Here is a 27,292-nt window from a genome sequence, read left to right as displayed (position 1 = left end):
GGAATCCCATGTTACTGTCCACTTATGCTTGTGTGTTTTGGTTGCACAGAAACGTAGAATATACCATCACCAGCTCGGGTCTTAGCAGTCTCGAGAAGAGCATAAGCTAAGGTCCCTCTCCCTAGTTCCTGCTGGGATTTTTCATTCTCCATCTGTTTCCAAAACCTGTTTTCCAAACTGAGATGAATAGCGAGCTCCAAACTTCTGCTAGGCACACAGCATATCGGTCTTATTTGAAGAGTGGGTGGAATTGATAGCACAGCATGGGTCTTAGAAAACACAATCCATCATTTCCCTGCCCTGGGAAGTGGGGGGTGGGAGGAGGAGGGAGGGGGGAGAAACCTTAATGAAGTTTCTATTTGGTGCCTTTTGGTGGATGGATATTTGAGCAGCTCATTTCTTTAGCTCTTTCTCGTGCCAATTTTTTCGTGCTTTGAGTCACCATGGTGTGTTGTTTTTGTAAAGTAACTTATGCATAAATCTCTCTCAAAAGCTTCAGTCAAATGTCGTTCTGTGCAGAGCAGTCATAGCTCAGTGACAGAGTTCTGCTTTGCACTCAGAAGGCCTTGAGTGTATATGAATCTGCTTCAGACCATCTACCCTACCTATGTCTACCCTAGCATTCCCCCAGCCACTGGTCCCCAGATATTATTGGACTACAACTCCCATCAGCCTTGACGATGGATGGCTTTGGATGGTGGGATGTGTATTCCAACATCATCAGGGGTCCCCTTGTTTGGGAAAAACTGGTCTACTCTAACAGTAGTTCTCCAGTACCTCAGGTGGAAGCCAATACCCTCTCCTTCAGTTGGAGATGCCAAGGATTGAACCTAAGATTTTTCTGCAAGCAAAGGACAGAGTTATGGCATCTAAATCTTTAATTTTCAGGTTATCCAGTTTATAAAAAACTTCAGGCAAGGCTGGTACTACTGTCTGCCTGAGAGGGCTGCTTGAGGACTGGCTGTTGTTGTTTAGTCGTTTAGTCATGTCCGACTCTTCATGACCACATGGACCAGAGCACGCCAGGCACTCCTGTCTTCCACTGCCTCCCGCAGTTTGGTCAAACTCATGCTGGTAGCTTCGAGAACACTATCCAACCATCTCATCCTCTGTCGTCCCCTTCTCCTTGTGCCCTCCATCTTTCCCAACATCAGGGTCTTTTCCAGGGAGTCTTCTCTTCTCATGAGGTGGCTAAAGTATTGGAGCCTCAGCTTCAGGATCTGTCCTTCCAGTGAGCACTCAGGGCTGATTTCCTTAAGAATGGATCGGTTTGATCTTCTTGCAGTCCATGAGACTCTCAAGAGTCTCCTCCAACACCATAATTCAAAAGCATCAATTCTTTGGCGATCAGCCTTCTTCATGGTCCAGCTCTCACTTCCATACATCACTACTGGGAAAACCATAGCTTTAACTATACGGACCTTTGTTGGCAAGGTGATGTCTCTGCTTTTTAAGATGCTGTCTAGGTTTGTCATTGCTTTTGAGGACTGGCAGTGTAAAGCAAATCCATACAATACTATGATCTCTTTTAACCAAGCAGCTGCTGAATGGGGATATATCCAGAGGATATATCATGAAATTCTGCCTAACCTTTAGCTGAGTTGAGCCAAGAAGCCTCTCTAAGCTTGGCCAGACAAACTAAAGGATTTCATACCACACATACTAGTGGGTGTCTCATCTGATCATTGTTTGTGGTCTAAAGCTCTCCTCCCTGCTTGTCTCCCAGAACCAGAAGAGGCATGAAAAGGGCAGAGGAGAGGTTGGCTTCATGCAGGTGCAGTCTCCGATTCTTTGGGGAAAGCCCTGGGGAGGAGGGTGTGGAGAGGCAGGGACTTTCAGTCTCGGCAACCGATCCATTGGGCAAGAACTACCAAGTATGAGCCACTGCACTCATTAGGCCTAACACTCTGCCAAGTCTTTGCACATCGTGTTCTTGCTAATAAAGAGTTTATTCCACCTTGAATCGTGTGATTTCTTGCTGGCTCGCTCTTGTCACCTGAGCAGCTTCTTCCTCCACTTCCAATACATCTTGTACCCCTTTCCCCGCTTCTGACTGCTCAGGCTCTTCCCCATCCACCAGCCTCGTGGGCGGCACACAATCCCATGAATAGCTGTCCCCCATCTCCTGGGTCAGCCTCCAACTCCCCTGCCACACACTCATCAGAGCCCTGATAGTCCATGACAGTGGCTTGATCTCCCTCTAACGTGTTGGCTACAATCAAACCCATTGCAGAAATGTTCTTCGGAAAGTCAGGTGAATCTTAATATAAGCTCTCTTGATCCACGGGAAAGCAGATGGCATAGAGCAGGGGTCAGCAAGGTTTATCTTGTCTGGGCCGGATCGATTCCATGGAGATCCCTCCATGGGCTGGATCACACACGATTTCTGGTGCCACGGAAGTGAGTCCCTGCACTGCGCTGCACTGGTTTAGCACAGCGCGTGAGCGGGCAACTTGGTTCAAGGGCAGCTTGGGGGCCGGTCAAACGACCTCCACGGGCCGCTTCTGGCCCATGGGCCTTAGGTTGCTGACCCCTGGCATAGAGCTTGTGGTGTTGTGAGTGTACCAGGCTCTCAAAGCTCTTAGGCAATCTGGCTACTTTGGGCTTTTCACTGCAGAGCAAGGCTATATCGAAGGATAGGTATTTCTTTGGAATGTTAATCCTGGCAAAAATATCTCAACAGTTGCATACAACCAATACTTTGCTTGCAGTACTTTTTTTTTGCGACGTCCTAGTTAGAAATGTTTATCTCCTGGCAACCTTCTGCATTGCTCTTATTCTTTCTGGCAATTTTCTTAAACAGATGGTTTGACATGCAGCATTTAATGAGGCATCAAGATCCAAGCCGTTGTGGTTTCCTCTAGTTTTTCAGAATATTCCCAAGAGCTCCTTGTGGAACCAAGACCTGAAAATGAAGGGCCTGCCTCTTTCTTTCTTTTTTAAATCCAGTGCATTTTCCTCACCTCCCTGCCACATTTCAAACACCCATCCAGACAAACAGGCTGAAATCCACCCCGATGGTTCTGTCTGCCACAGAGGTAGAGAATCTTTTTGGCTCCACTGGCCAAATACCTATGAGGACCAGCATGCCAAATATGGCAGGTGGGCTGGGTTATACACCTGTCAATCACTTGACATCACAATGATGTCAGGTGCAGGGTGCTTTGAAGTCCTAGGAACTGCAGTATGAACTATGGGAGTTGTCATTCTGTGAGGAGAATAGAGGACTCCTAATAACTCTCAGCACCCTTGAGAGTTGTTGGAAGTCCCATATTCCCCTCACAAAACTGCAATTCCCAGAGTTCCATGGGAAGAGGGATTGATTGTTAAACCACTCTGGGAATTGCAGCTCTATGAGGGGAATTGTGGTCTCCTAACAACTCACAGTACTGCAGTTCCCTTCTGGTGAGCTCCCATTGCTCAGTCCCAGCTCCTGCCAACCTAGCAGTTCGAAAGCACGTCAAAGTGCAAGTAGATAAATAGGTACCGCTCGCAATGTTTACCTTCCCACCGGAGCAATGGGAGCTCACCCTGTCGTGGGGATTCAAACCGCCGACCTTCTGATCAGCAAGTGCTAGGCTCTGTGGTTTAACCCACAGCGCCACCCGCGTCTCTCCTCTGACTGTAGTCTCTAGTAAATGGCAACGTCTTGCCTTGTCTTCTGATTTAGGTAATTTGGCAAGCACAGCCAAGCTTGCCTGCGGTGCTCAGATCTTTGCAGTATTTCTTTGATGTTTTTTCTTTCTTTCCAGGAAATCACTGACCCTTTCAGGATGCAATATATATATAAAATGAATGTTTGTCACAGATCAGAACAAAATCAAGATATTGCTTGTCCTTTACACACACAAACATCTCTTTCCCAAAGAGCTTTCAGATTTTCCTTTCCATATTTCCCACCCTGCTCATTTTTATACCCATCCTACTCCACACCCAATCTCATTGCTTCTAATCATTCTCCTTTTGGTTACAGGAACATCACTGCCTTAGAATTAAGATCCTAGGGGACTGCTACTACTGCGTATCTGGGCTCCCGGAACCTCGCCAAGACCATGCTCATTGTTGCGTTGAAATGGGACTCAGCATGATCAAAACAATCAGGTAATTTGTTTTCCCCCTTCTCTCATTTCTTCTGCCGCCATCACACTGTGCCTCAGTCTGTGATGTGCTGGCTCCTTGTTGCAAGACAGCAGAATAGCCTCAAAGTCTCTCATGCTGCTTTGTTGTGTTCTTTGGGGTAACAGTGAGCTGAGATTCCCTCCCCATTTTCAATGGACTATTCATCACACACACACACACAGAGAGGACAAATTTGGCTTGATGGGGGGGGGGAGCAGAAGTTCCTGAAATTGCTTCTTCCCCATTCCTGCTCCTGCTGCACCAGGGAAGAGACAGTGCAGCGCTCATGGATTGTTTTTCTCCAAGCAAACAACATGCAGAAGGCAGTCTCTGGTTTGTTTCCTCCTGGTATGAGAGAGAAGCAAAGCACTCATGATATCAACAGTGTGCATCAAGACACGGGTCATTCACTTTGAAGTGTGAACCAGGGCAGTGATGTTTCCTAGATAAGGCAAACCTCCAAGTGTCCCTATTTTCCAGGGATGTCCCTGATTTGGAGAAGCTGTCTCAGTTTCTGATGTGATCCCGGAATGTCCCACTTTTCCTTAAAAGTAAAGGGACCCCCTGACTGTTAGGTCCAGTCATGGATGACTCTGGCGCTCATCTCGCTTTACTGGCTGAGGGAGCCAGCGTACAGCTTCCGGGTCATGTGGCCAGCATGACTAAGCCACTTCTGGGGAACCAGAGCAGCACACGGAAACGCCATTTACCTTCCCACCGGAGTGGTACCTATTTATCTGTTGAAGGATCTTAGCCAGAACCTGTTGAATATAGCAGAGCATATGCAGACTGTCCAGAATCAGTCAGTTGCAGGCAGGATGAAGCAGGAACAAGACGCTGCTACTAGTAACTTGGTTACTTATAGGTTTATTATTTACAGCAGAATCACAAGTTACTATATACAGGATACAGACACGGATCTTAACTCTCTTTTTTTAAATAAATTTTTTGTTCAATTTTCACCAATTTTTTAAACAAACAGAACAACACAAACACAAAAAACAAATAACAAGTATAGTTTCATATCCTTATTTTCTTATAACTTATTTCTCCGACTTCCCCATACCTCCCCTTTCTGCATCCCATTTTGAAAATTTTTGTTTCAACAAATCCTTACTCTTAGTTTTATCTAATTTATAACCTCCCTTTTTCTTTAAACTTAACCCTTACAGCTGTTAACCACTTAATTTTTTCAAACCAACATCATTCTAACATTCATTAATTTTGCAATGTTTCTTAAGATAGTCCTTAAATTTCTTCCAATCCTCTTCCGCCGCCTCTTTTCCCTGGTCGCGGATTCTGCCAGTCATTTCTGCTAGTCCCATATAGTCTATCACCTTCATCTGCCATTCTTCCAAGGTGGGTAGATCCTGTGTCTTCCAATACTTTGCGATGAGTATTCTTGCTGCTGTTGTAGCATACATAAAGAATGTTCTGTCTTTCTTTGGCACCAATTGGCCGACAATGCCCAGGAGAAAGGCCTCTGGTTTCTTAGGGAAGGTATATTTAAATACCTTTTTCATTTCATTATATATCATTTCCCAGAAAGCCTTAATCTTTGGGCACGTCCACCAAAGGTGAAAGAATGTACCTTCAGTTTCTTTACATTTCCAACATTTATTATCAGACAAGTGGTAAATTTTTGCAAGGTTGACTGGGGTCATGTACCACCTATAAATCATTTTCATAATATTTTACGGATCTTAACTCTCTCACAGAACAAACTCCAACGACCTCTCAAACCACATGCTGACCAACCAACTAACCAACCAAGCAGGAAGGTCATGAGTCATCATGCCTTTGTGGAGACCTCAACCAATAGCAGAGTTGTATCTAAGGTTCCATATCTCTAGGCAGAATAACTCCCTCTGCTCAGTCTTCTTGGCCTTCGGCCAACTCTTTAATTGCTTCTGTGGGAAGCTGCATCAGATAGCACATAGGCAAAATCCCAGCATTATCTACTTGCACTTAGATGTGCTTTCAAACTGCTAGGTTGGCAGGAGCAGGGACCGAGCAATGGGAGCTCAGGGATTCGAACCACCGACCTTCTGATCGGCAAGCCCTAGGCTCTGTTGTTTATACCACAGCGCCACCCACGCTGTCCCTATCTCTTCCATCAGAGAAATTTTGCAGGGTATGGAGTTATCCAACCCCAGAGCCTTCTGAAGGCAGTCCTGTATAGAGAAGTTTCATGTTTTATTATGTTTTTTCTATATGTTGGAAGCTGCCCAGAGTGGCTGGGGCAACCTAGTAAGATGGGTGGGGTATAAATAGTAAAATCATCATTAAGGAATGGGACGTCCCTGTTTTCATTGGAGAAACGTTGGAGGTTATAGGTGAGGGACTCAGCAGGTATCACTTAAGCATGGCAGCTTCAGAGGCAAAGAGTTGATCCTTCAACTATTTATACCTGCGTCTCCACCCCCATCGTTCAGCCTGGACACTGAGATCCAGCGCCAAGGGCCTTCTGGTGGTTCCCTCAATGCAATAAGTGAGGTTACAGGGAACCAGACAGAGGGCCTTCTCGATAGCGGCGCCCACCCTGTGGAACACCCTCCCTTCAGATGTGAAGGAAATAAGCAGTTATCCTACCTTTAAAAGACATCTGAAGGCAGCCCTGTTTAGGGAAGTTTTTAATATTTAATGCTGTACTGTTTTAAGATTTCATTGGGAGACGCCCAGAGTGGGGAGACTCAGCCAGATGGGTGGGGTATAAATAAATTATTATTATTATTATTATTATTATTATTATTATTATTATTATTATTATTATTATTATTTACCCTAAGAAATTTGAGGCTCAAGGGAGACAAGGACAGCTGTTTATTTTGTGTCTGCTCTTCTCCCTGGTAAGCAGGGATTTCCCCCATGGAAAGCAATGTGATTTCCATAGCTGTGGTTCAACTCTAACAAGGCCTTGCTTTTGACACTTGATGAACTTACACAATTAACAGAAAGCTGGAGGATGCTTAGAGACTAGTTGCCACAACTTCATAGTTGGAGAAAGGCTCTTTCCACATGCTCTTCTTCATTGCTATTTAAAACATTTCAGGGCTAGGCCTTGATCTACAAAACAGCTTTCTGGAGCTCACCTCATATTCTCTCAACCACATTTTTATCCTCCTGCCTCTATTATTTATGATTAGAAGTTTGCAAAAATTAATAATAATTCCATTAAGTAATATTCTGAAAATGTTTTTTTTTAAAAAGTAGAAACCTTTGTACAAAGCCATTAATTGCTTGAAACAGGAGGTAAGTTGAGGGAACTTCTTAATTAAACCAATTGTGGGTGCTATAATAAATATCCCTGCTCTGGTTTCTATGGGGAAAAGTTCAGCAAGCTTAATGGAGCTTGTAGCTTCTTCCATCCAAATATCCTCCATCAGTCTTTTTTCTTTTCTTTTATGCTCCTGTTTAATAGCAGTAATGTGTGTACCACCAGACCGTGCAATGCAATTAAGTGTTCCTGTGATAATCCACATTGCAGAGTTATTTTACTGCTTCTTATATTTTCCGCTAATAGTGTTAGGTGTTAATTGTATGAACCTAGCAAAAAAAGGTGTGTAATTTAAAGTCCCCATTACTGCCATCAGATATACACTTCAGTTTTAATTCTGCCCCATACTACAACACACACACACACACACTGCGGTCAGTTCCATGACTAGCACAGGCACAGTCATTTAGGGTATCAAGGATTCTTTTCCTCATTGTTTCGACTGAAACACAGATGCAAGGGCAGTTGAAGTCACCCATACCACACTTGGTAATTCCTCAAGGGAATTAATTCCAGGACTGAGGAGCAATCATCACCCTTGGAATCCTGGCTTAGCACATAAATGGCCTTCAGAGAGCATCCCATGTCATGATGGAACATGACTCTAATTATTATTATTATTATTATTATTATTATTATTATTATTATTATTTATATCCCGCCCTCCCCAGCCGAAGCCGGGCTCAGGGTGGCTAACAACAATCAAATAATCCGACATTCTAAAAACATTTCATTCTAAAAATTAATTAAAATCAAATTGATGGCAACCGTTGAGCAAAATTCTGTGCAGATTGCCAGAGGAGGGAGTCGGGCTGCGCCCTGACCAAAGGCCTGGTGGAACAGCTCTGTCTTGCAGGCCCTGCGGAAAGATGTCAAGTCCCGCAGGGCCCTAGTCTCTTGTGACAGAGCATTCCACCAGATTGGAGCCGCAGCCGAAAAAACCCTGGCTCTAGTTGAGACCAGCCTAACCTCTCTGAGGCCTGGGACCTTCAATATGTTTTTATTTGCAGACTGTAAGTTCCTCTGTGGGACATACCAGGAGAGGCGGTCCCGGAGGTGTGAGGGTTCTAGGCAGTATAGGGCTTTAAAGGTTAAAACCAGCACCTTAAACCTGATCCTGTACTCCACCGGGAGCCAGTGCAGCTGGTATAGTACCGGATGAATGTGAACTCGCAGCGAAGACCCCATAAGGAGTCTTGCCGCGGCATTCTGCACCCGCTGGAGTTTCTGGGTCAGTCTCAAGGGCAGCCCCACGTAGAGCGAGTTACAATAATCCATTCTGCAGGTGACCGTCGCGTGGATCACAGTGGCTAGGTCAGAACGAGAGAGATAAGGAGCCAACTGCTTAGCTTGGTGGAGATGAAAAAATGCCGCCTTTGTTATAGCTGTAATCTGCGCCTCCATAGAGAGGGAAGTATCGAAGATTACACCCAAACTCTTAACGGACGGTGCTGGCACTAATTGCACCCCCGCAAGAGATGGGAGTTGCCCCCTCAATCCCATATCGTCCCGTCACAGCCAGAGGACCTCTGTCTTCGAAGGATTTAACTTCAACCGGCTCCCACGTAACCATCCAGCCACAGCTTCCAGACATCTGGTCAGTGTGTCTGGGGCCGAGTCAGGATGGCCATCCATCAACAGATAGAGTTGGGTGTCATCGGCATACTGATGGCAACCCAACACAAAACTCTGGACAAGCTGGGAGAGGGGGCGCAAAAAGATGTTAAAAAGCATCGGGGAAAGTATCAAACCCTGAGGCACTCCACACACCAAGGAGTGGCGCGATGACAATTACCCCCCAAGTGCCACCCTCTGTCCCCGACCAGAGAGAAATGAGCACAGCCATTGAAGGACTGTGCCCTGGATCCCCACGTCGGCAAGGCGTTGGTCCAGGAGTTCGATCTTTCGATAAATTTTCTTCAATCTTTCAGATAAAGTTAAGTTTCTTTTTCAGGTATGTTAGGTCAAGAACAAAGCACGATGTCGACATGCGGATTGGAATACACTCTGGATCCGTGCTGTGTGGTGTGTTGGGTCTACGAAAGTGGCAGTTTGATGTCTGGTCCTGGGATGTTGATATTGCAAACAAACTCGAGTCAGGTGGAATCCCTGGGTAAGTGTCTGCTTGCATTAGTCTACAATCTGGGGCTGGAGCAATTTGTTTTGAGTCATGTATCCTTAAAGCATCATGGCATAAATGCCGCCATTTTGAATTCTGCTCAGTCATATCCACGTGGAATCAAGATGGCTGCCTCCGTTACATCCATTGGAGAGAGGCAAAATGGTATTGGGCTTGTTTGTCTGCTTACTGCCTGAACTGGTGCTTTATGCCACCACTGTCACTGAGGGCCAGCAATGTGGGCAGGCTGATGTCTCCAAAGGCAGTGCCTAAGATAGCCTGACAGCCCAACATGTATAGCTTTAAAAGTGGAAAAGACATAGAACACAGTCATGGTGGTTAGTAGCCATTAAAAGCCTTGTCCACCTAGAATTTATCTAACCCTCTTTTAAAGCCATCCAAGTTGTTGGCCATCACTGCCTGCCGTGGGAGCATGTTCCATAGTTTAACTTTGTCCCTGACCATTTGACATGCCGGCTGGGACTGAATGGAGCCCAACAACTTTTCGAGGGCTCCACACTGGCTCCACCTGCTATATTTCCTTAGATAAACTTGCTTGCTTCTTTTTCTTCTTCTTTTTTTGGTATATAATTTTTATTAGTTTTTTTAACATACCATTTTCAACAGTAATTAAACATACTTTTACATCTTATTCAAATTTTTGACTTCCATTAATCCTGTCTGAAAATTTTCCAGTCTAATCTCTCAGTATGCATTTCTTATCTTCCCTATTACAATTCAAACTCATAACCAATATCTCTATCTTTTTCTACTTTGTAACACTATGTATATTTCTCCTTACAAAACTTCTTGTAGTCCTACTAGCATAATTTGTTGATTACAGTTGCTCTTCAAATAATTCATATACTTCTTCCAATCTTCTGTAAATTTCAGGTCCCGCAAATCCTTCCTGTCATTTTGTCCAATTCTGCATAGTCCATAAATTTTGTCTGCCATTCTTCTTTCATCGGAATTTCTTCTTGTTTCCATTTCTGGGCTAACAACACTCTTGCCGCAGTTGTTGCATATAAAAACAATTTAACATCTTGCCTATTAATGTCCTGACCTATAATACCAAGTAAAAATGGTTCTGGTTTTTAAAAAAATGTCTATTTCAAATGTATGCTTGCTTCTTTTATCATCTGCCAACATAATGACATGGCGCTTTGCAAAACATGCCCTGCAGGCGATCTTCACACTAATATGAGGTTGTGGGTTGCTAACATGTATTTCTGATAACCTTTGCATCGCTGCATCTAAGGTGAGATGTGCACAGTTTCTTTCCACCCATCTGCCCAGTTGTTTCTTCATCCAAAGTGGCTGCACTAACTGCTGGGTACAAATGTTGTTTCTACCTGACATGGCCTATTTTTCAACACATTCCGAGAAGCACAGCTTGTTCCTTTGACAGGATAAGGCAATTGCCGTTTCTCAAGGGTGACGTTGACAGCTTGCGAGAGGGAGGGAAACCTACCAGTCAAGTCCTCGTCCTCCCAGCCCATATATCAGCTACTTATCGGCCGATTTTGACTGGTATGTTTCCTCTCTGTCTCTACATGAGACAGAGATGCTCTAGGAACACTGGGAGCGCATTCTTTGCTCCTGGAAAGTCATGGCTTCTGCTCCCACCTGCATTTAGGAACAAAATCAGAAGCAGAGCTCACTCAACCTGCACATCGGTTACCCACAACCATTATTGCCCTCCCCTTCTCCTGTTCCCCACAATCACACAACAGACTAGTGAAGGTTGGTGCCCTAGAGAAAATGGGGCACTTCTTCCAAGGATTAAAGGCTTTCTGGGAGATGATCTATAATGAAATGAAAAAGGTATTTGGATATACCTTCCTGAAGAAACCAGAGGCCTTTCTCCTGGGCATAGTCGGCCAATTGGTGCTAAAGAAGGATAGAACATTCTTTATGTATGCCACAACTGCAGCAAGAATACTTATTGCAAAGTATTGGAAGACACAAGACCTACCCACTTTGGAAGAATGGCAGATGAAGGTGATGGACTACATGGAATTGGCGGAAATGATTGGCAGAATCCGAGACCAGGGAGAAGAGTTGGTGAAAGAAGATTGGAAGAAATTTAAAGATTATCTACAGAAATATTGTAAAATTAATGAATGTTAGAATGATGTTAGAATGAAGTTAAGTGGTTTAAGCAGTAATGCTATAAAGGTGTATGGATTGATAACAGGTGAAAATTTAAAGTTATACTATATTAAGTTGAAGGATTAGGAGAAAATAAAGAGGGAAAGAAATTGCTGAATTAACTAATCGAATTGGAATACAAAAAGGGAGGTATGAGAAGGTCAGGGAAACAAGGATATGAATGTAAGGCATGGAAAGATTGATTCATTTTTTTCTTTTTTCTTTTCCTTTGTAAGTGTTTTTATTTTTTTATTCTGTATTTTGTATTTTATATTTTTCTTGTATTTTTATTTTTGTTTTTTTGTTTTTTATTTCTTGTTTTTATGTAATTCTTTTCTCTGAAATTTTAATAAATATCATTTTTAAAAAAAGAGAAAATGGGGCACTTCTCTACTAACCTCATCTGCACTCAACAACCCTGACTTGCCTATCTTCTGACATACAATCAGTCCAGGAGGCAGCTGTGACTATCAGCTTCCTTCTCCATAATCTCATTATTGCTGAAGTTGGCATGTTAGAATTCCTGCTCCATGATTGCAGTCATGGGATTTTTGTCTATCACATGATGGTGCATGTTTTGACTCCACAAAGTGGGAAGTGACAGAGAAAGGATGTTTGTATTACTGTGTTCCATGAAGTGGGACTATTGTCCTTTGTTCTTTTTTCCTTTGCTGTCTGATGCTAGAGAGATAGGAGCCATGTTGCAGTGCTCTGTGTATGTAAATAAAGTAGATTAGCCAAAATGCTGAGTTGCTGAGGTCTGTCACACAAGTTGTGCAAACTCTGCGGATCCCTAAGTGTGCCAGTGTCTGTTGGCATTGGTCGCTGTGATGTTCGGGCTGAAGAAAGCTTATGAAGCTCCTGAACAATCGACCAGGAGGGAGAGAACATGCCAGTCGGGCATGTGTCTCTGCCAGGGTCCTGCTAGAGTGTAGGCTGAACTCCTGACAAGAGGATGGAGACAAACCTAGTATTAGTTGATTCTGCCTGTCATTGGCTCCGATTCTGCCTACATTTGGGGTCCCTACCTGTTCAAACGGGCACCACTGTCAAGGCCTTTGCAGGGGGGGGGGGAGCTGCTGTGTCTCAACACCCACCACTTTCCCTCCGCTGGGAGGAGTTGCCAGGACTCCAAAACCAAGCGTCACCTCCTCATAGGAAGAGGGATGTTCTCCATCTCTTCAGTATTGCTTTCCTTCCAAGGAGAAGCTTCCAACATCTCCTCTCCATGGTGGGAACAAGGTCACTGCCTTACCCTTTCCAACCTGTGATTACTCTGATCAAATCCAGAGCACACACATGTTGTTGTTGTTGTTGTTGTTGTTGTCGTCGTCGTTTAGTCGTGTCATTGATGGAGGAAACTGTTGTTATTGTTTAGTCATTTAGTCGTGTCCGACTCTTCGTGACCCCATGGACCAGAACACGCCAGGCACTCCTGTCTTCCACTGCCTCTCGCAGTTTGGTCAAACTCATGCTGGTAGCTTCGAGAACACTGTCCAACCATCTCGTCCTCTGTCGTCCCCTTCTCCTTGTGCCCTCCATCTTTCCCAACATCAGAGTCTTTTCCAGGGAGTCTTCTCTTCTCATGAGGTGGCCAAAGTCTTGGAGCCTCAGCTTCAGGATCTGTCCTTCCAGTGAGCACTCAGGGCTGATTTCCGTCAGAATGGATAGGTTTGATCTTCTTGCAGTCCATGGGACTCTCAAGAGTCTCCTCCAGCACCATAAAAGCATCCATTCTTTGGCGATCAGCCTTCTTTATGGTCCAGCTCTCACCTCCATACATCACTACTGGGAAAACCATAGCTTTAACTATACAGACCTTTGTTGGCAGGGTGATATCTCTGCTTTTTAAGATGCTGAGAGCACACACATACGCATCTTTAAAGCAAACAGAAACAAGGTCTAGAGATCTGATCACGGAACTTCTATATCAGATATAGTTTGGCCCTTATAACCCATCTGCAAGCCAGCAAAGGTAGCATACATAGGTTTCAACAGATTGTTTCCTCCCCTGCCATTGCCTGATGAAACTTAGGTATATCCAAACACGGCAGCTCAACTGGGTCATGGATTGACTGTACATTTGCATTTTAATGGAAGTCAATGTCTCTCTTTCACTGCCTCTATCAAATCAAATGGATGGAACCAATTAACGTTGCTGTTTGATTTTTTCCCATTAACATGCAAACCTAAGTGAGGTCTACAGAGTTAAAACAAAACTTTGATTTTATTGAAATGGACTCTGGTTTCAACTTCATTTGAATCCCTCTAGAAAATTAAAGTAGGTGCAAAGGATTCTGGATGAAAGCAAAAGACAAACATCTCAGCAACTCCCTGGGCCTTTCTCCTCCATCACTGAAAATCAGATGTGGTAAGAAGGATCATTATAAGAAGTTAAATTGAGTTCTGCTGAATCAGGCCAAGACCCATCTAATCTGAAATCCTGTTTTCACAATGGCCAATGGGAATGCCTATAGGAAACCTTCAAGTAGGATTTGAGTGCAACAGAACTCTCCCTACTTTCTTATTTCCAGCAAATGGTATTCAGAGGCATACCGAATACAGCTGCCTCATTCTCACCTCTGTATCCTGGAAGGTGGACTCTTACCTTGTCAGATTTCCAGAAGGATCAGAGTTCATCTCTAGCTTCTGCTGGGTCCCCAGAAAATAGAAGATCAGTTATCTCTTTGTCCTGTGGGAGTAAATAGGGCCAGTGAGGGTGACTCCATTGAAAGCCAGTGTGGTGTAGTGGTTAAGAGCGGTAGACTCGTAATCTGGTGAACCGGGTTCGTGTCTCTGCTCCTCCACATGCAGCTGCTGGGTGACCTTGGCTAGTCACACTTCTTTGAAGTCTCTCAGCCCCACTCACCTCACAGTGTGTTTGTTGTGGGAGAGGAAGGGAAAGGAGATTGTTAGCTGCTTTGAGACTCCTTCGGGTAATGATAAAGCGGGATATCAAATCCAAACTCCTCTTCTTCTTCCATTGTGATTTGGAAAAGAGCATGCAGCTATGGAGCATCTGATTGAAAATTTGGATGAAAGGTCTTCCATATCCCAAGCTCTTGAATAATGGCCAAATTTGAGCACATGCATACCACTGAAATGTCTGTTGGGTTTGTGGCACGTTTAGTGCAGTGGTCCTTTTGTGACTCTGGGTGGCACAATGACCTCTTGGGTTGTCGATCTGTCATTGGTCAGCGTCACGTATACTTTGATTACAAATGGAGGAGTCGAAAGGCGGAGGTATAGTGGCTGTGTGAGAACAAGCCACAGAGGCAGTAATAACAAGGGTGCCTGTGATTAATCTAGGTTCCAGTTACAGAAATATTAACATTCTGGTGCATCGGAGTCGGGAGTCGTTATACCTGCAGGAATTATTAACAAGCTAGACTCGTGGTACATACCAACTAATTACAAGTTTCAACTCCATCATTAAATAGAGGCAGGCAGAAGGAAAGAAGGTTTCTGGCATCTGGCTGCTGTTTGTGTGCTCCAAGTTCCCATCACATTTTGTCACACATGTCATCTGTTGCACCACAGAATCTCATGCAATATTCTGCTTTGAATTACCCATTTGAAATCCACCTGTTCTTCATTGCTTCAAATGCCCCCACTATATAGTAGGCCTACAAGGCTGAAAACCAGTCACTGGAGATTATGAAGGATGAACACAAATTAATGGCACAAGTAAATAAAGGATTTAGCACATTGTCTGCTCATAATGGCAGTTCGAAAGCACCCTAGCAAAGCACCCCTGGGTGCAAGTAGATAAATAGGTACCGCTTACCAGCGGAAAGGTAAACGGCGTTCCGTGTGCTGCGCTGGCTCGCCAGATGCAGCTTTGTCACGCTGGCCACGTGACCCGGAAGTGTCTCCGGACAGCGCTGGCCCACGGCCTATAGAGTGAGATGGGCGCACAAACCCCAGAGTCTGTCAAGACTGGCCCGTAACGGGCAGGGGTACCTTTACCTTTACCTTTACCTTTACTGCTCATAATGGGGCAATATTACATTGGTTGAAGACCCAGGCTTGGTCTTGCTCTCATTATTTCGAGGAGCAAATGATTATATTATAAGCCATTAATAATCCATTGTCTCTTAGAAGCCCAGATGGAGATTGTGTTATTATGGAGAAGTGAATGTACTACAGGCAACCCTCACTTTAGGGATGACCAATATGTGCACGACACACACTATATGTGCACATACACACACACAGCGCCAAACCTGGAAATGTAACAAAAATGTCACTAAGAGGGCAGGGCAGAGTGGGGGGCGGAATGGGGCAAAGCAGCGGCAGAATGGGGTGTTTCAATTGCACACAATTTCACGCAAGTATTCAATAACTCAGAATGCAACCTCCGCAAAACTGGTGTGATACGGTTTGCAAGGTTTCTCTTGTAGACCAGCTAGCACAACATCGAAGAGTACAGTGACTGGTCTCCTTTTGTTTCTTTCATTAACTCCTCAGCAGAAGAATCTAGACCACACTTCCTCACAGAGGTGTGTTCTGCCAACTTCATGATGTATCTTTGTCTAAAGATGAGCGTCTTGACCTTGGCTTTTGACACCCGGGATATGTATTTCGGGGGTCCCACACCATTCTCTGGACTGTGATTTGTTTTAAAGGGATTTTAATACTGTGTTTCTAAATTGCATGAGGTCCTGGGACCTCGTGGTGAAGGACAGGTCAAAGAATCTTACAAATCATCTTCATCATCAACAACGTCATGAGTTGTTCAGTGAATCTGGCAAAGGAACCCACAACTGCAGCTGCTGCACTCAAAAGTGATTAGCATGTAGGCAGATGGCATGTTTTATCAACAAGATGATCCTCCATTGTGGATTCCTTTTGTAGGCATTTGTTTAAGACGTTTAGCATTAACGTTTAATCATTACAGATATGGGTTGGAAAACACAGAAGATAAATTGTCCCTGTGGCTTAAGCAAAGAGAAACCCTAAGCAAAGCAATCGTCTCCAGACCAGGCAATAAAAGCTATTCTAGACATTGCATGACAGCGGCAATTATATGCTTGACAGATCTGCAGCTAAACGGGGCTCTCAGTGGCCCGACGCATGCATTTCAGACACAGGTTTGCTCAGTCGAGCATGATAGCTTTAGGTGTGCCTCTGAAAATCTTAACCCCTTCCCTCAAATGCCCTGAGTTAATGTTAGCCCTGATGTCCTTATGAACCATTTCATGAGGGTTAACTATCAGTACAAAAGTTGGTTTCTCTTCACAGGAGTTGAGTTACTGGGCTGAAATATAGCAGGGCTGAGAATTAAGTTTTCTCATCTCTCTTGGGGGAATGTCTGTAGAAGCGAACTCAGATGGTGAGGGCCAACAGTTATGTAGCCACTGAGAAATTAAAGGGAGATACTGGGATGTTCAGGGTAAACCTGAGAATTTCGGTTGTAATTCTACTGGGCTGTGGATGTTACAGATACTGTAATCTTATACTGCGGATGTTACAGATAATCTTAGATTGCTGTTGATTGCTATTGATGTAACTAAAGGTGGTCAAATAAGTAAAATACAAAAAAGCTATTTATAAAGACTAAAGAGACTGAACCCCCCCAAAAAAATAGTCAATGAGGACTGAGCATGCTCATTAGCCACCATAGGAGCCAACTCCTAGGGGCCAAGGTCCCTTTGGGCTCCCCGATAAAATATTTGAGAGGGCTGCCCCCCCCACAAGTTGATGAGCATTGCCATTCAAATGGGTCTGTGTGTGCCGTGTCTTGTGATCAGCTATGTGGGGTGGGGCTTACCTGGCCCCCCTCTCCAATATTTAATTCAAGTTGGCCCCCCTGCTAGCCACAGACTGCTGAGTATAACCTGCGGTGAAAAAGAACAGCAGGGATGGAATGGAGTAACCTGGGGCAGGGTATTATGGCCAGCCTACTGGGACGCGGGTGGCGCTGTGGGTTAAACCACAGAGCCTAGGACTTGCTGATCAGAAGGTCGGCGGTTCGAATCCCTGCGACAGGGTGAGCTCCTGTTGCTCAGTCCCTGCTCCTGCCAACCTACCAGTTCGAAAGCACGTCAAAGTGCAAGTAGATAAATAGGTACCGCTCCGGCGGGAAGGTAAACGGCCTTTCCGTGCGCTGCTCTGGTTCGCCAGAAGCAGCTTAGTCATGCTGGCCACATGACCCGGAAACTGTACGCCGGCTCCCTTGGCCAATAAAGCGAGATGAGCGCCACAACCCCAGAGTCGGTCACAACTGGACCTAATGGTCAGGGGTCCCTTTACCTTTTACTGGGACTCTGAACTGAATCACTCCTATACCGCAACGTTTTGTTGCGGGTTTCCCCCTTTCATCTTTTGGGTGTGTTTTTTTGTTGGTTGGTTTGTTGGTTGGTTTATTTTACCCAGGCACCATGTGTGTTGATTCTTTCCACTCCTTTATACTTCCGCAGGAGAATCCACATATCCAAAGCTACGCTCGATTGCCTCAACGGGGATTACAAAGTGGAAGAAGGGCATGGCAAGGAACGCAACGAATTCTTGAGGAAGCACAACATCGAGACGTACTTGATCAAGCAGCCCGAGGAGAGCCTGTTGACTCTGCCCGAGGACATTGTCAAGGAGTCGGTGGCCGCTGCAGACAGGAGGAACAGTGGGGTGATGCTCACCGAAGGATCGTGGAGCCCGGAGCTTCCTTTTGATAACATTGTGGGGAAGCAGCATGTAAGTCCCAGCTTCCTTCCTTCCTGTCCTCCTCTTTGTGCTCATGCTCCTTTAATGCATCTCCATAACAAAAGCCTTGGAGGAAAACAAATTTCTCTCTAACCTTTTCCCTCTAACATGAACCGCAGAGGATTAAACAAACCCCCACAGGTCAGAATTAACCTATGCATCAGAATCTCGGGAAATGCTAAGGTTTCCCCTCCCATCTCCCTGCCAAAATTAACTGTTGCACACAGCTGAGTGTTAATTGAATCAGAGCCTCAGACAAGTTCATTATGGGTATGAGAAGAAGACCTGAAAGCTGCTTAAACTGCTGGAAGCAACCATCAGGCAGCTAAGATTTTGGTAGTTATCAGTGCAGTGTGTTCAGCCCGGGACTTAGTTCTCACAAACAGCAGGTGACACGGCAGGGTTGTGTCTGGAATGTACCACTTCTTCTTGCAGGTGTTGTGGGAGGGGAATCATCCTCTGTAAAATGTTTTTATTTTATTTTATTTTTAAAAAACCCGTCTACACATAGAAAACAGCATGATGGGTGAAGGCTAGGTTGGGGTCTTGATTTCTGGACTTCTGATTTGCTATGTGCAAGGATGTATTTTATTTATTTTTGTATGTAAGAGAACTCAGCAATGTAGCCCCATATTCTGAAGTGGTGCAGTCAGGAGACAGGTTTACCACTTAGTCTCCAATATGTGAGATGGAACATGCTGTGTTGGTGGCTCAGTATTGCAAATAAAGAATGCAAAACTTGCTACAAACCACAGGGTAACTTTAAAATATTGCACATATTAGTATTGTGCAGCATGGAGCAATTGGATGCATAAAAGTTTAGTCCTTTTGGAATAAAAATTGCTCAGACTCGTAAGTATTCTTCAGAGCTTTACTAATGAGAACTTCTTCAAAACAGGTACAAAGTAATCAATGATACATGCAGAAAGTTTTATAAAGCATATGCATAGGTCCTTCTTCTTAAATATATTACTCAGTTATGACCAGAGCTGAAATCCAAGTTCTGTCTCTCCCATAGCCTACATTAGCCTGCATCCAGACTAAGGTTTTGCAGCTCCTGAAGAGGCATCATTATCACATTCTTCTCTGACTGTGCTGGGGTACAAAAGGCAAAGGCACCACTCAAAAAGGCGAATTTGCAATTGAATGCCTTAATCACATGATCTAAGGTTAAACACTCAGTGTGAGGGCCAGCAGAGAACAATAGTTAATTATCAACTCAGCTAGAGGCTTAGAGAGCCCTTTCTAGCTTAGTATACTCCAATGGAATTTTCCAATGCTAAATCCCTAAAAACATACATACATAGGTAGAGTGGAAACCCAGTCAGATGGGTGGGGTATAAATAATAAATTACATTATTCTCCATTTCAGTGTGCAGTTAAACTATTATACTTAACAAGATGGGCTATTAGTCTGATCCAGCAGAGCTCTTCTCATGGAGTGATAATGTAGACAACATTTAAGGAGAAGTCATAGATCAATAGTGGAGTACCAGTTCACATGCGAAAGATCTCAGGTTCAAATCTTTGGTGTCTCTTGTGAAAGGTTCTGAGATAGCAGATGGTGGGAGACTTTGGGGAGCTGCTGTTACTCAGAGTAAGCAGCGTGGCTGTGTGTGAAATAGTCTGGCCCAGCGTAAGGCAACTGCAATTGCTATCTCTAATGTATGGTTACCAGACGTTTCCCGGTGACAGTCCCCGGATTTCATTTAATGTCCCCGGATTTATATTTTAAGTGTTGTAGATTTATTAGGGAATGAATGTTGCATGATTGGTTCAACGGCACAAGACAGATCATGTGGGGACTTCTGGCGAGGCAAAATGGTGGTCGCCACAGCAACAAGCAGCTCCTGAAGCCAGCCAGAGCCAACTGCGCTACCAGGCTGGCTCTGGGCTGCTGAGACTGCCGCCGCCACTGCCGAGGGGGAACCGGAGATGCCTGGCGCATCAACTGGGGGAACCGCTGACCCCCCGTGACCCAAATTGAGTCGGGAGCGAGAGCGCCCGGCCACTCGGCAGACTGACCAGTGGCGCTCTGGGGCCAGGAAAACCCTGGAGCCGACACAGGGAGAAGGGGGAGAGGAGAAGAAAGAGAGAGAAAGAGGAAGGAGAAAAAAGAGGGGAGCCCTGACCTTGCCACACTGCTGCTGCCACTGCCACCGCTGAGGAGGAGAAGTAGGAGAGCACCGGGAGGGCAAGGACATGTGGCTGAGCCCAAGCCCAACCCGAGCCTACTCCGTGGCAGCTAGCGCTCCAAGAGAGCAGGCCGGGACCCAGAGGAAGGCTATGCGACAGAGTAGACCACAGAATAGAACATATTAAAGGTAAAGGTACCCCTGCCCGTACTGGCCAGTCTTGACAGACTCTAGGGTTGTGCGCTCATCTCACTCTATAGGCCGGGAGCCAGCGCTGTCCGCAGACACTTCCGGGTCACGTGGCCAGTGTGACAAAGCTGTTCTGGTGAGCCAGCGCAGCACACGGAACGCCGTTTACCTTCCCGCTAGTAAGCGGTCCCTATTTATCTACTTGCACCCGGGGGTGCTTTCAAACTGCTAGGTTGGCAGGTGCTGGGACCGAGCGACGGGAGTGCACCCCGCTGCGGGGATTCGAACCGCTGACCTTTCAATCGGCAAGTCCTAGGTGCTGAGGCTTTTACCCACAGCGCCACCCGTGTCCCTAAGAGAACATATTACTTCTTATTTATTTTTAAAAATAACTTTTAAAAATATTTTTTCACCTTTTTTTAAAAAAAAGTGTCCCCAGATTCTTTGAAAAAAATCTGGTAACCTTATTCTAATGCACATCTCATTGAGGAGCATCCTCTCCCCATCTATGAACTTATGGTTTATTTGAGGCACAGTATTCTCCTTATTTTTTATAACTTCACCAGCTAAAGCAAGGCCCTCAGCCTGCCTCGTGATGCAGCTGTGCTACAGGGATGGCAAGCTGTGAAAAATTGTGGAGAGCAGATGGAATAAACACACCTGATACACATGTGCTGGAACGTGCTGCCTCAAGTAGGGTCAAGGCTCTCCCACATTGCTTGCGTGACTCACCACCTTCTGCCCACCATTTGTGGTCTTAATGGCGATGGCTGTTGCACTCCCCCTTGCTGTTGGCCCTCACTTTGAATTGGCTTCATCCACCACGTGTAGCCAAATCGCATTGGCTGTGTGTTGTCATGAAGTCAAGTCAGAGTGAGCAGAATGGTCTGGTGGCTCCTTGCTTGTGAAATGCTCTCCTCAAGGACACATCTTAATCTATGTTTAGGCTCCAGGCAAAAACTTTCCCTTTTCCTAGGGCTTTTGGCCCTTGACTGGAAGGGTTTGGAGGTCTTGTGGCACCTTTTAATGGGGTGGGATCTGCAAGGCCTGTACAGATGTTTTGGGGGTGGTTATTGGTTTGTTTGTTATAATTGGTTTTAGTGCTTGTATTGCTTTTGTAAGGTGCCTTGGGTCCCTTTTGTGATGAAAGCAACATCATAATGATTATTGCGCTTATCAGTTGAAGGCAATCAGAGCAAGCAGTACAATAAGTGGGACACTTCGCCCTTGTTCACAGGGTGCCCCCCGCCCCAGCCAAGAAAGAAGCTTAGATGGAACCCAGATTAACTTCCAAATGGCTGTCATGATAACAGGTGGGGTGTTTTTAGAGGAACTTTGTGCATATTGCAAGCATTCCTTCGAAGTGCTTGGGGGGATCTATATAGCTGGAATCAGAGAATCCTAGAGTTAGAAGGGAACCCCAAAGATCCTCTAGTCCAGGCATGGCCAAATGTGAACCTCCAGCTGTTTTGGAATACAATTCCCATCATCCCTGACCACTGGTCCTGTTAGCTAGGGATGATGGGAGTTGTAGTCCCAAAACAGCTGGAGGGCCAAGTTTGGGGGTGCCTGCTGTAGTCTAACCCCCTGCAATGCAGGAATCTCAGCTAAAGTATCCGTGACAGATGGCCATCCGACCTCTGCTTAAACACCTCCAGTGAAGGACAGTCCACAACCTCCTGAGGGAGACTGTTCCACTGTCAAACAACTCTTACTGTCAGAAAGGTTTTTTTGTATGTTTAGCTGGAATCTACTTGCAACCTCAAGCATTGGTTTGAGCCCTACCCTCCGAAGCGGGAGAAAACAATTTTGTTCCCTCTTCCATGTGACAGTCCTTGAGATATTTGAAGATGGCTATCATATCTCCTCTCAGTCTCCTCTTTTCCAGGCCAAACATACCCAGCTCCTTCAACCTCTCCTCATAAGGCTTGAAATATGGTGATACCCACTGAGTTTAGGCTAAATGTGCTTCCTCTCCCTGTTGACCAACAGCTTCCTTGGACATTGTAAATCGAGGCTGCTTGTATCTGCATATGTCCCATCCTGGCTTCTGTTTCTTGGTCTCATTAGGGCTGGGCAGAAAAAACTTCAGGCTTAGGGCCAAATACTACGTCTAGCCCCCATCTAGCAACCCCCCTCCCCAGCCATGCCTCTCATGCTAGGCCACACCCCTTGCCTGCCCTGCTTTGCACTGCCATTGAATATCTTTGCATGGCTGGAATGAGTGATTGCACTATTAAAATGCCATTTCCTTGCCTGCATGGTGGACAGAGAGATTTGGGAGTGTGTGTGGAAGCTAGCCTATCGTACAAAAGTATAATTCGTGTTTGTTGCTCTTCCCGCTTTTGCCTATGGTCCTGCCACCAATGACACATTAAAGTTGCCCAGAAGGGAATCTGACCTTCGGCTGGATAGAATTTCCCCATCCTTTGAACTATGTAACAGAAGGGTTTCCAAAATGCATGCTATGGAAGAAGACGACGACAGAGAAAGGTTCTTCTCCCTCTCCCTTAGTGTTAGAACCCAGGGACCTCCCTCCCATGAAGCTGAATGTTGGAAGACTCAGGGTGGACAAAAGAGGGCACGCTTTTTCTTGCAGCACCTTGTTAAACTATAGAACTTGCTCCCCAAGTAGGCAGTGATGGCCACTAGCTTGGATGGCTTTTAAAAAGGGATTGGACAAATTCATGGAGCGTAAGTCTATATCAAGGGCTATTAATGCTGATTGGCTATGCTTTGCCTCCACTGTTGCGGGCAGCATGTTTCTGAATTGGTGGAATCCAGAGGTGAGGAGAATGCTTCCAGTAGGAGCTTCCAGTAGTCATCTTGTTGGCCTCTGTGAGAACAGGATGCTGGACTAGATGGGTCACTGGACTGATCCAACAGGCGGTTCTTATAGTCTACCTGTTGGGAGCTGAGGGAAATGGAAAACAGGGTCGGGGAGAAGAATGGATGTTATGCTTTGGAAGACGGCATGCGTGGGTGACTGGAACCCTGAATAGGATCAGTCTAAAGGTAAAGGGACCCCTGACCATTAGGTCCAGTCGTGGCCGACTCTGGGGTTGCGGCGCTCATCTCGCTTTATTGGCCGAGGGACGTACAGCTTCCGGGTCATGTGGCCAGCATGACTAAGCCGCTTCTGGCGAACCAGAGCAGTGCACGTGTAATAGGTATGAGTTACTCGTGCGTAAACTGGTGCCTTTCTTGGTTAATTTGCCTTGTTAAACCTTTCTGACTGCACAGCCCCTTCTCATCGTGGCTGCCTCAGTCACTGGCAGAATCCGTCAGTGGGCGTTTCTTGAACCTCTTCCAACATAAAAGTTGTTTGACACCCAGTCTCCTCCTCCTCTCACTGCGCGGGAGTCTTCTGCGCAGGGAAGGCGTGGGTAGCGGAGGACCTGGGCTCTCCTCACTGATGTCCAGTGAAGAGTCCTGGAGCCCTCTCTCCAATTCCCCCGTCTGCCCCCCTTTATCCCTGGTGTTGCGCCAATTGGCTTCCCCCTCTACTGAGCTGTTTCTCCCCCTGCTGCTGGGTCCTTCGCCAGCATCATGTGGGAGCCTCCCCTTCGCCTCTCGCTCCGATGTCAGTTCCCTGACAGCATGGAAACGCCATTTACCTTCCTGCTGGAGTGGTACCTATTTATCTACTTGCACTTTGATGTGCTTTCGAACTGCTAGGTTGGCAGGAGCAGGGACCGAGCAACGGGAGCTCACCCCGTTGTGGGGATTCAAACTGCTGACCTTCTGATCAGCAAGCCCTAGGCTCTGTGGTTTAACCCACAGCTGCAACAATTTGTTGCAGGTCTCGCTTGTATACATAGATTGCCGAACCCTGAAAAACACAGACTTCTGACAGCCAGAAAGAAAGGACTTTGTTGGACCACTGCCTGCATTCCTTCTTCAGCAGCCATTGCCTCAAGGCTTGTAGGATCTGAATTTTTAGCTGTCAAAAGATCCCTTGTGAAGGCTGTCTGCTTAAAGAAATTAAAGAGGAAAAGGTTAAAGTGCCTTAAGATACCAGTCTTTCTACCACATTTAAAAGATTGATGAGTCACTGTGGAAGAAGGTCAGCTCAAGTCGCCTTTCCCTCTTTGCTGGGTAGATCCGTAATGACACTATACCTCATTCCTGTTTCTGCTCATGCTTAGTCCTCCTCGTCCCAAATGTCCACAATGTCTAACACAATTGCTTTGTTACCTAGAGATGTTGCTTTGCCAACTGTGCCCCTTGCATCTCAGGCTTATGACTGGGAATAAGAAAACCCCACGAGTCATTGATGGAGGGAAATGTTGCTGTTTAGTCGTGTCCGAGTCTTCGTGACCCCATGGACCAGAGCATGCCAGGCACTCCTGTCTTCCACTGCCTCCCGCAGTTTGGTCAACCTCATGCTGGTAGCTTCGAGAACACTGTCCAACCATCTCGTCCTCTGTCATCCCCTTCTCCTTGTGCCCTCCATCTTTCCCAACATCAGGGTCTTTTCCAGGGAGTCTTCTCTTCTCATGAGGTGGCCAAAGTCTTGGAGCCTCAGCTTCAGGATCTGTCCTTCCAGTGAGCACTCAGGGCTGATTTCCTTAAGAATGGATAGGTTTGATCTTCTTGCAGTCCATGGGACTCTCAAGAGTCTCCTCCAACACCATCATTCAAAAGCATCAATTCTTCGGCGATCAGCCTTCTTTATGGTCCAGCTCTCACTTCCATACATCACTACTGGGAAAACCATAGCTTTAACTATACGGACCTTTGTTGGCAAGGTGATGTCTCTGCTTTTGGAGGGAAATACCTCAGGCCTTTTGAGCATGACACTGGGGTTCTCTTTGTTCAAAACTTCTGTCTTACAGTTTTACAGTTTGTGTGTGTGTTCATTCTGAGCATATGCAGTTATTTTTAATTATTTTTTTGTACTCTCCCTCCATTTTAGCACGCTCCATGCCAGTGTCATGGCAGTAGCTGTAGTAGAGAACATACCTGTTAACAGCTATGCTCTTTGGCTCCACGTGCTTCCCAGTTGCAATAAATCACATGGAAAAGTAACCCACAGCCGCTATTCTTCCCATTGTGTGACAACCCAGCTACAGCCTGCCTTATTTACTTATGACGTTTGTATTCCCCCTGTTGTCCGAGGGTGAAAAATATGGACTCCCTCCATTTGTCCTCACAACAGCCCTGTGAGGTATGTTCATAGGGACAAAAAAAAAATAATGCTGCCTTATACTGACCATTCATCCATCTAGCGCAGCACTGTCTGCACTGACAGCAGCTCCCCAGGATTACAGACAAGCATCTTTCCCAGACTTACCTGCAGATGCTGGAGACTGAACCTGAGACCTTCTTCATGCAAAGCAGATGCTCTACTGCTGATCTACAGCCCTTGAAAAGATTCAAGCTGAACCTTTTTCAGGTGTTCTGCCAATGTGTATGATGGGAACTACAATTCCGTATATTTCCCCCACCCACAAACCCACACAAGAATTTGCTCAAAGGTGAAGATGCAGCCAACACACATACAATGGTACATAGAGTAAGATTGCGTGTTGAGTCCCACAGTGCCACCCACCAAAAAATTCACACTTCACACGTGATTTTTGTTTAAGGTTTTTGGCATAATTTTGGCCACAACTTTATTCAAATACAAAAAATGTGAGTGGTTGCTTAGGCATTGGTTCCGACTATCTGTCCTTGCCCTCAAGGACAGAGCTGGCCCTTCCGGACACCAACGGAAGCCAGCGTGGGAAACAAGTATTGGGTGAGAGATGAAGCTGGGACACAGTCCAACACCTCTCACCCTCATGTTCCGGTGGGGCTTGCACGGCCCAAGTCCGGCTCCGGGGACAAGGACGAAAAGAATGGCAAGCCCCTGGATTCCTTTAACGGAATTCCCTTCGCATCATTTGGAGGGGTAGGCACTTACCCCTCCAAGCACCAATTTAACCAATGCCTAACCGCCAACCTTACAAGTTGTGACGATTTGCTACGCAGTAGGCAAAAACCAAATGGCACCAGCCAATCAGCCAGATGGCAAAATTCCTACCAGGCCCCCGCTCCAAGGTGGACGACCCCATGACAGGCATAGCAAGGCCAATCGAGCAAAACAAAAAACCACCCTATAAAAGGGAGGGAGGGAGGGTGATCCGGTGCAAAACGGCCAAGAGAACGTCCAACATCTGGCCCCTGTATTTAAAGACTCTGACCCCTCCTCCGAATTGGCAACAATCAAAACTCCCCAGCAACCCAATTTTAACCACTTAAAGGCTTGGGTTCCTCCAAATTTGCCTAGTCACTGCAGGGTGGCCTGTTTTTCCCAACCGCAACACGTGCTCTCTGTTATGGAGAACACGCTTTACCAGACGTCCCCGTTTCCCAGGGACAGCCCCCAGATTTGCAAATCGGTCCCCATGCAAAATCCATTGAAGTTGAAACGTGTCCCCGGATTCATTGAAAAAAATCTGGTAACCTTAACATAGAAGGTGGACCCTCGATGAGAGCAGAAACCGTGAAAAATAATAATTGCCAGTTGCCTTCCTATCATACACTAAGTAATGCAATTCACTACCATTTAATACATGAGGACTGATAGACTGGGGAGTTGGATCTATGAGC

General features: G+C 45.7%; 1 protein-coding gene and 1 long non-coding RNA gene across 4 annotated transcripts in view; one reads left to right on the top strand and one right to left on the bottom strand.

The window, feature by feature from the left end:
* Nucleotides 1–27,292, bottom strand: part of LOC308593205 — a 751,641-nt gene that overhangs the window by 284,874 nt on the left and 439,475 nt on the right. The window lies entirely within an intron of this gene.
* The window catches only part of ADCY8 (adenylate cyclase 8), a 144,524-nt gene that overhangs the window by 60,486 nt on the left and 56,746 nt on the right, over nucleotides 1–27,292 (top strand). For both annotated transcript variants that reach the window (XM_081204372.1, XM_081204371.1), the window contains exons 5-7: nucleotides 3,974–4,101; nucleotides 9,351–9,509; nucleotides 18,092–18,362. In XM_081204372.1, coding sequence (XP_081060498.1) covers nucleotides 3,974–4,101; nucleotides 9,351–9,509; nucleotides 18,092–18,362 — 558 coding nt within the window. The remainder of the gene's footprint in view (nucleotides 1–3,973; nucleotides 4,102–9,350; nucleotides 9,510–18,091; nucleotides 18,363–27,292) is intronic.

The sequence above is a fragment of the Podarcis bocagei genome (assembly GCF_964188305.1).
Source record: "Podarcis bocagei genome assembly, chromosome: 8".
Lineage (NCBI taxonomy): Eukaryota > Metazoa > Chordata > Lepidosauria > Squamata > Lacertidae > Podarcis > Podarcis bocagei.
Note: the sequence above shows the minus strand (reverse complement) of the source record. Positions and strands in the feature narration are given on the sequence as shown.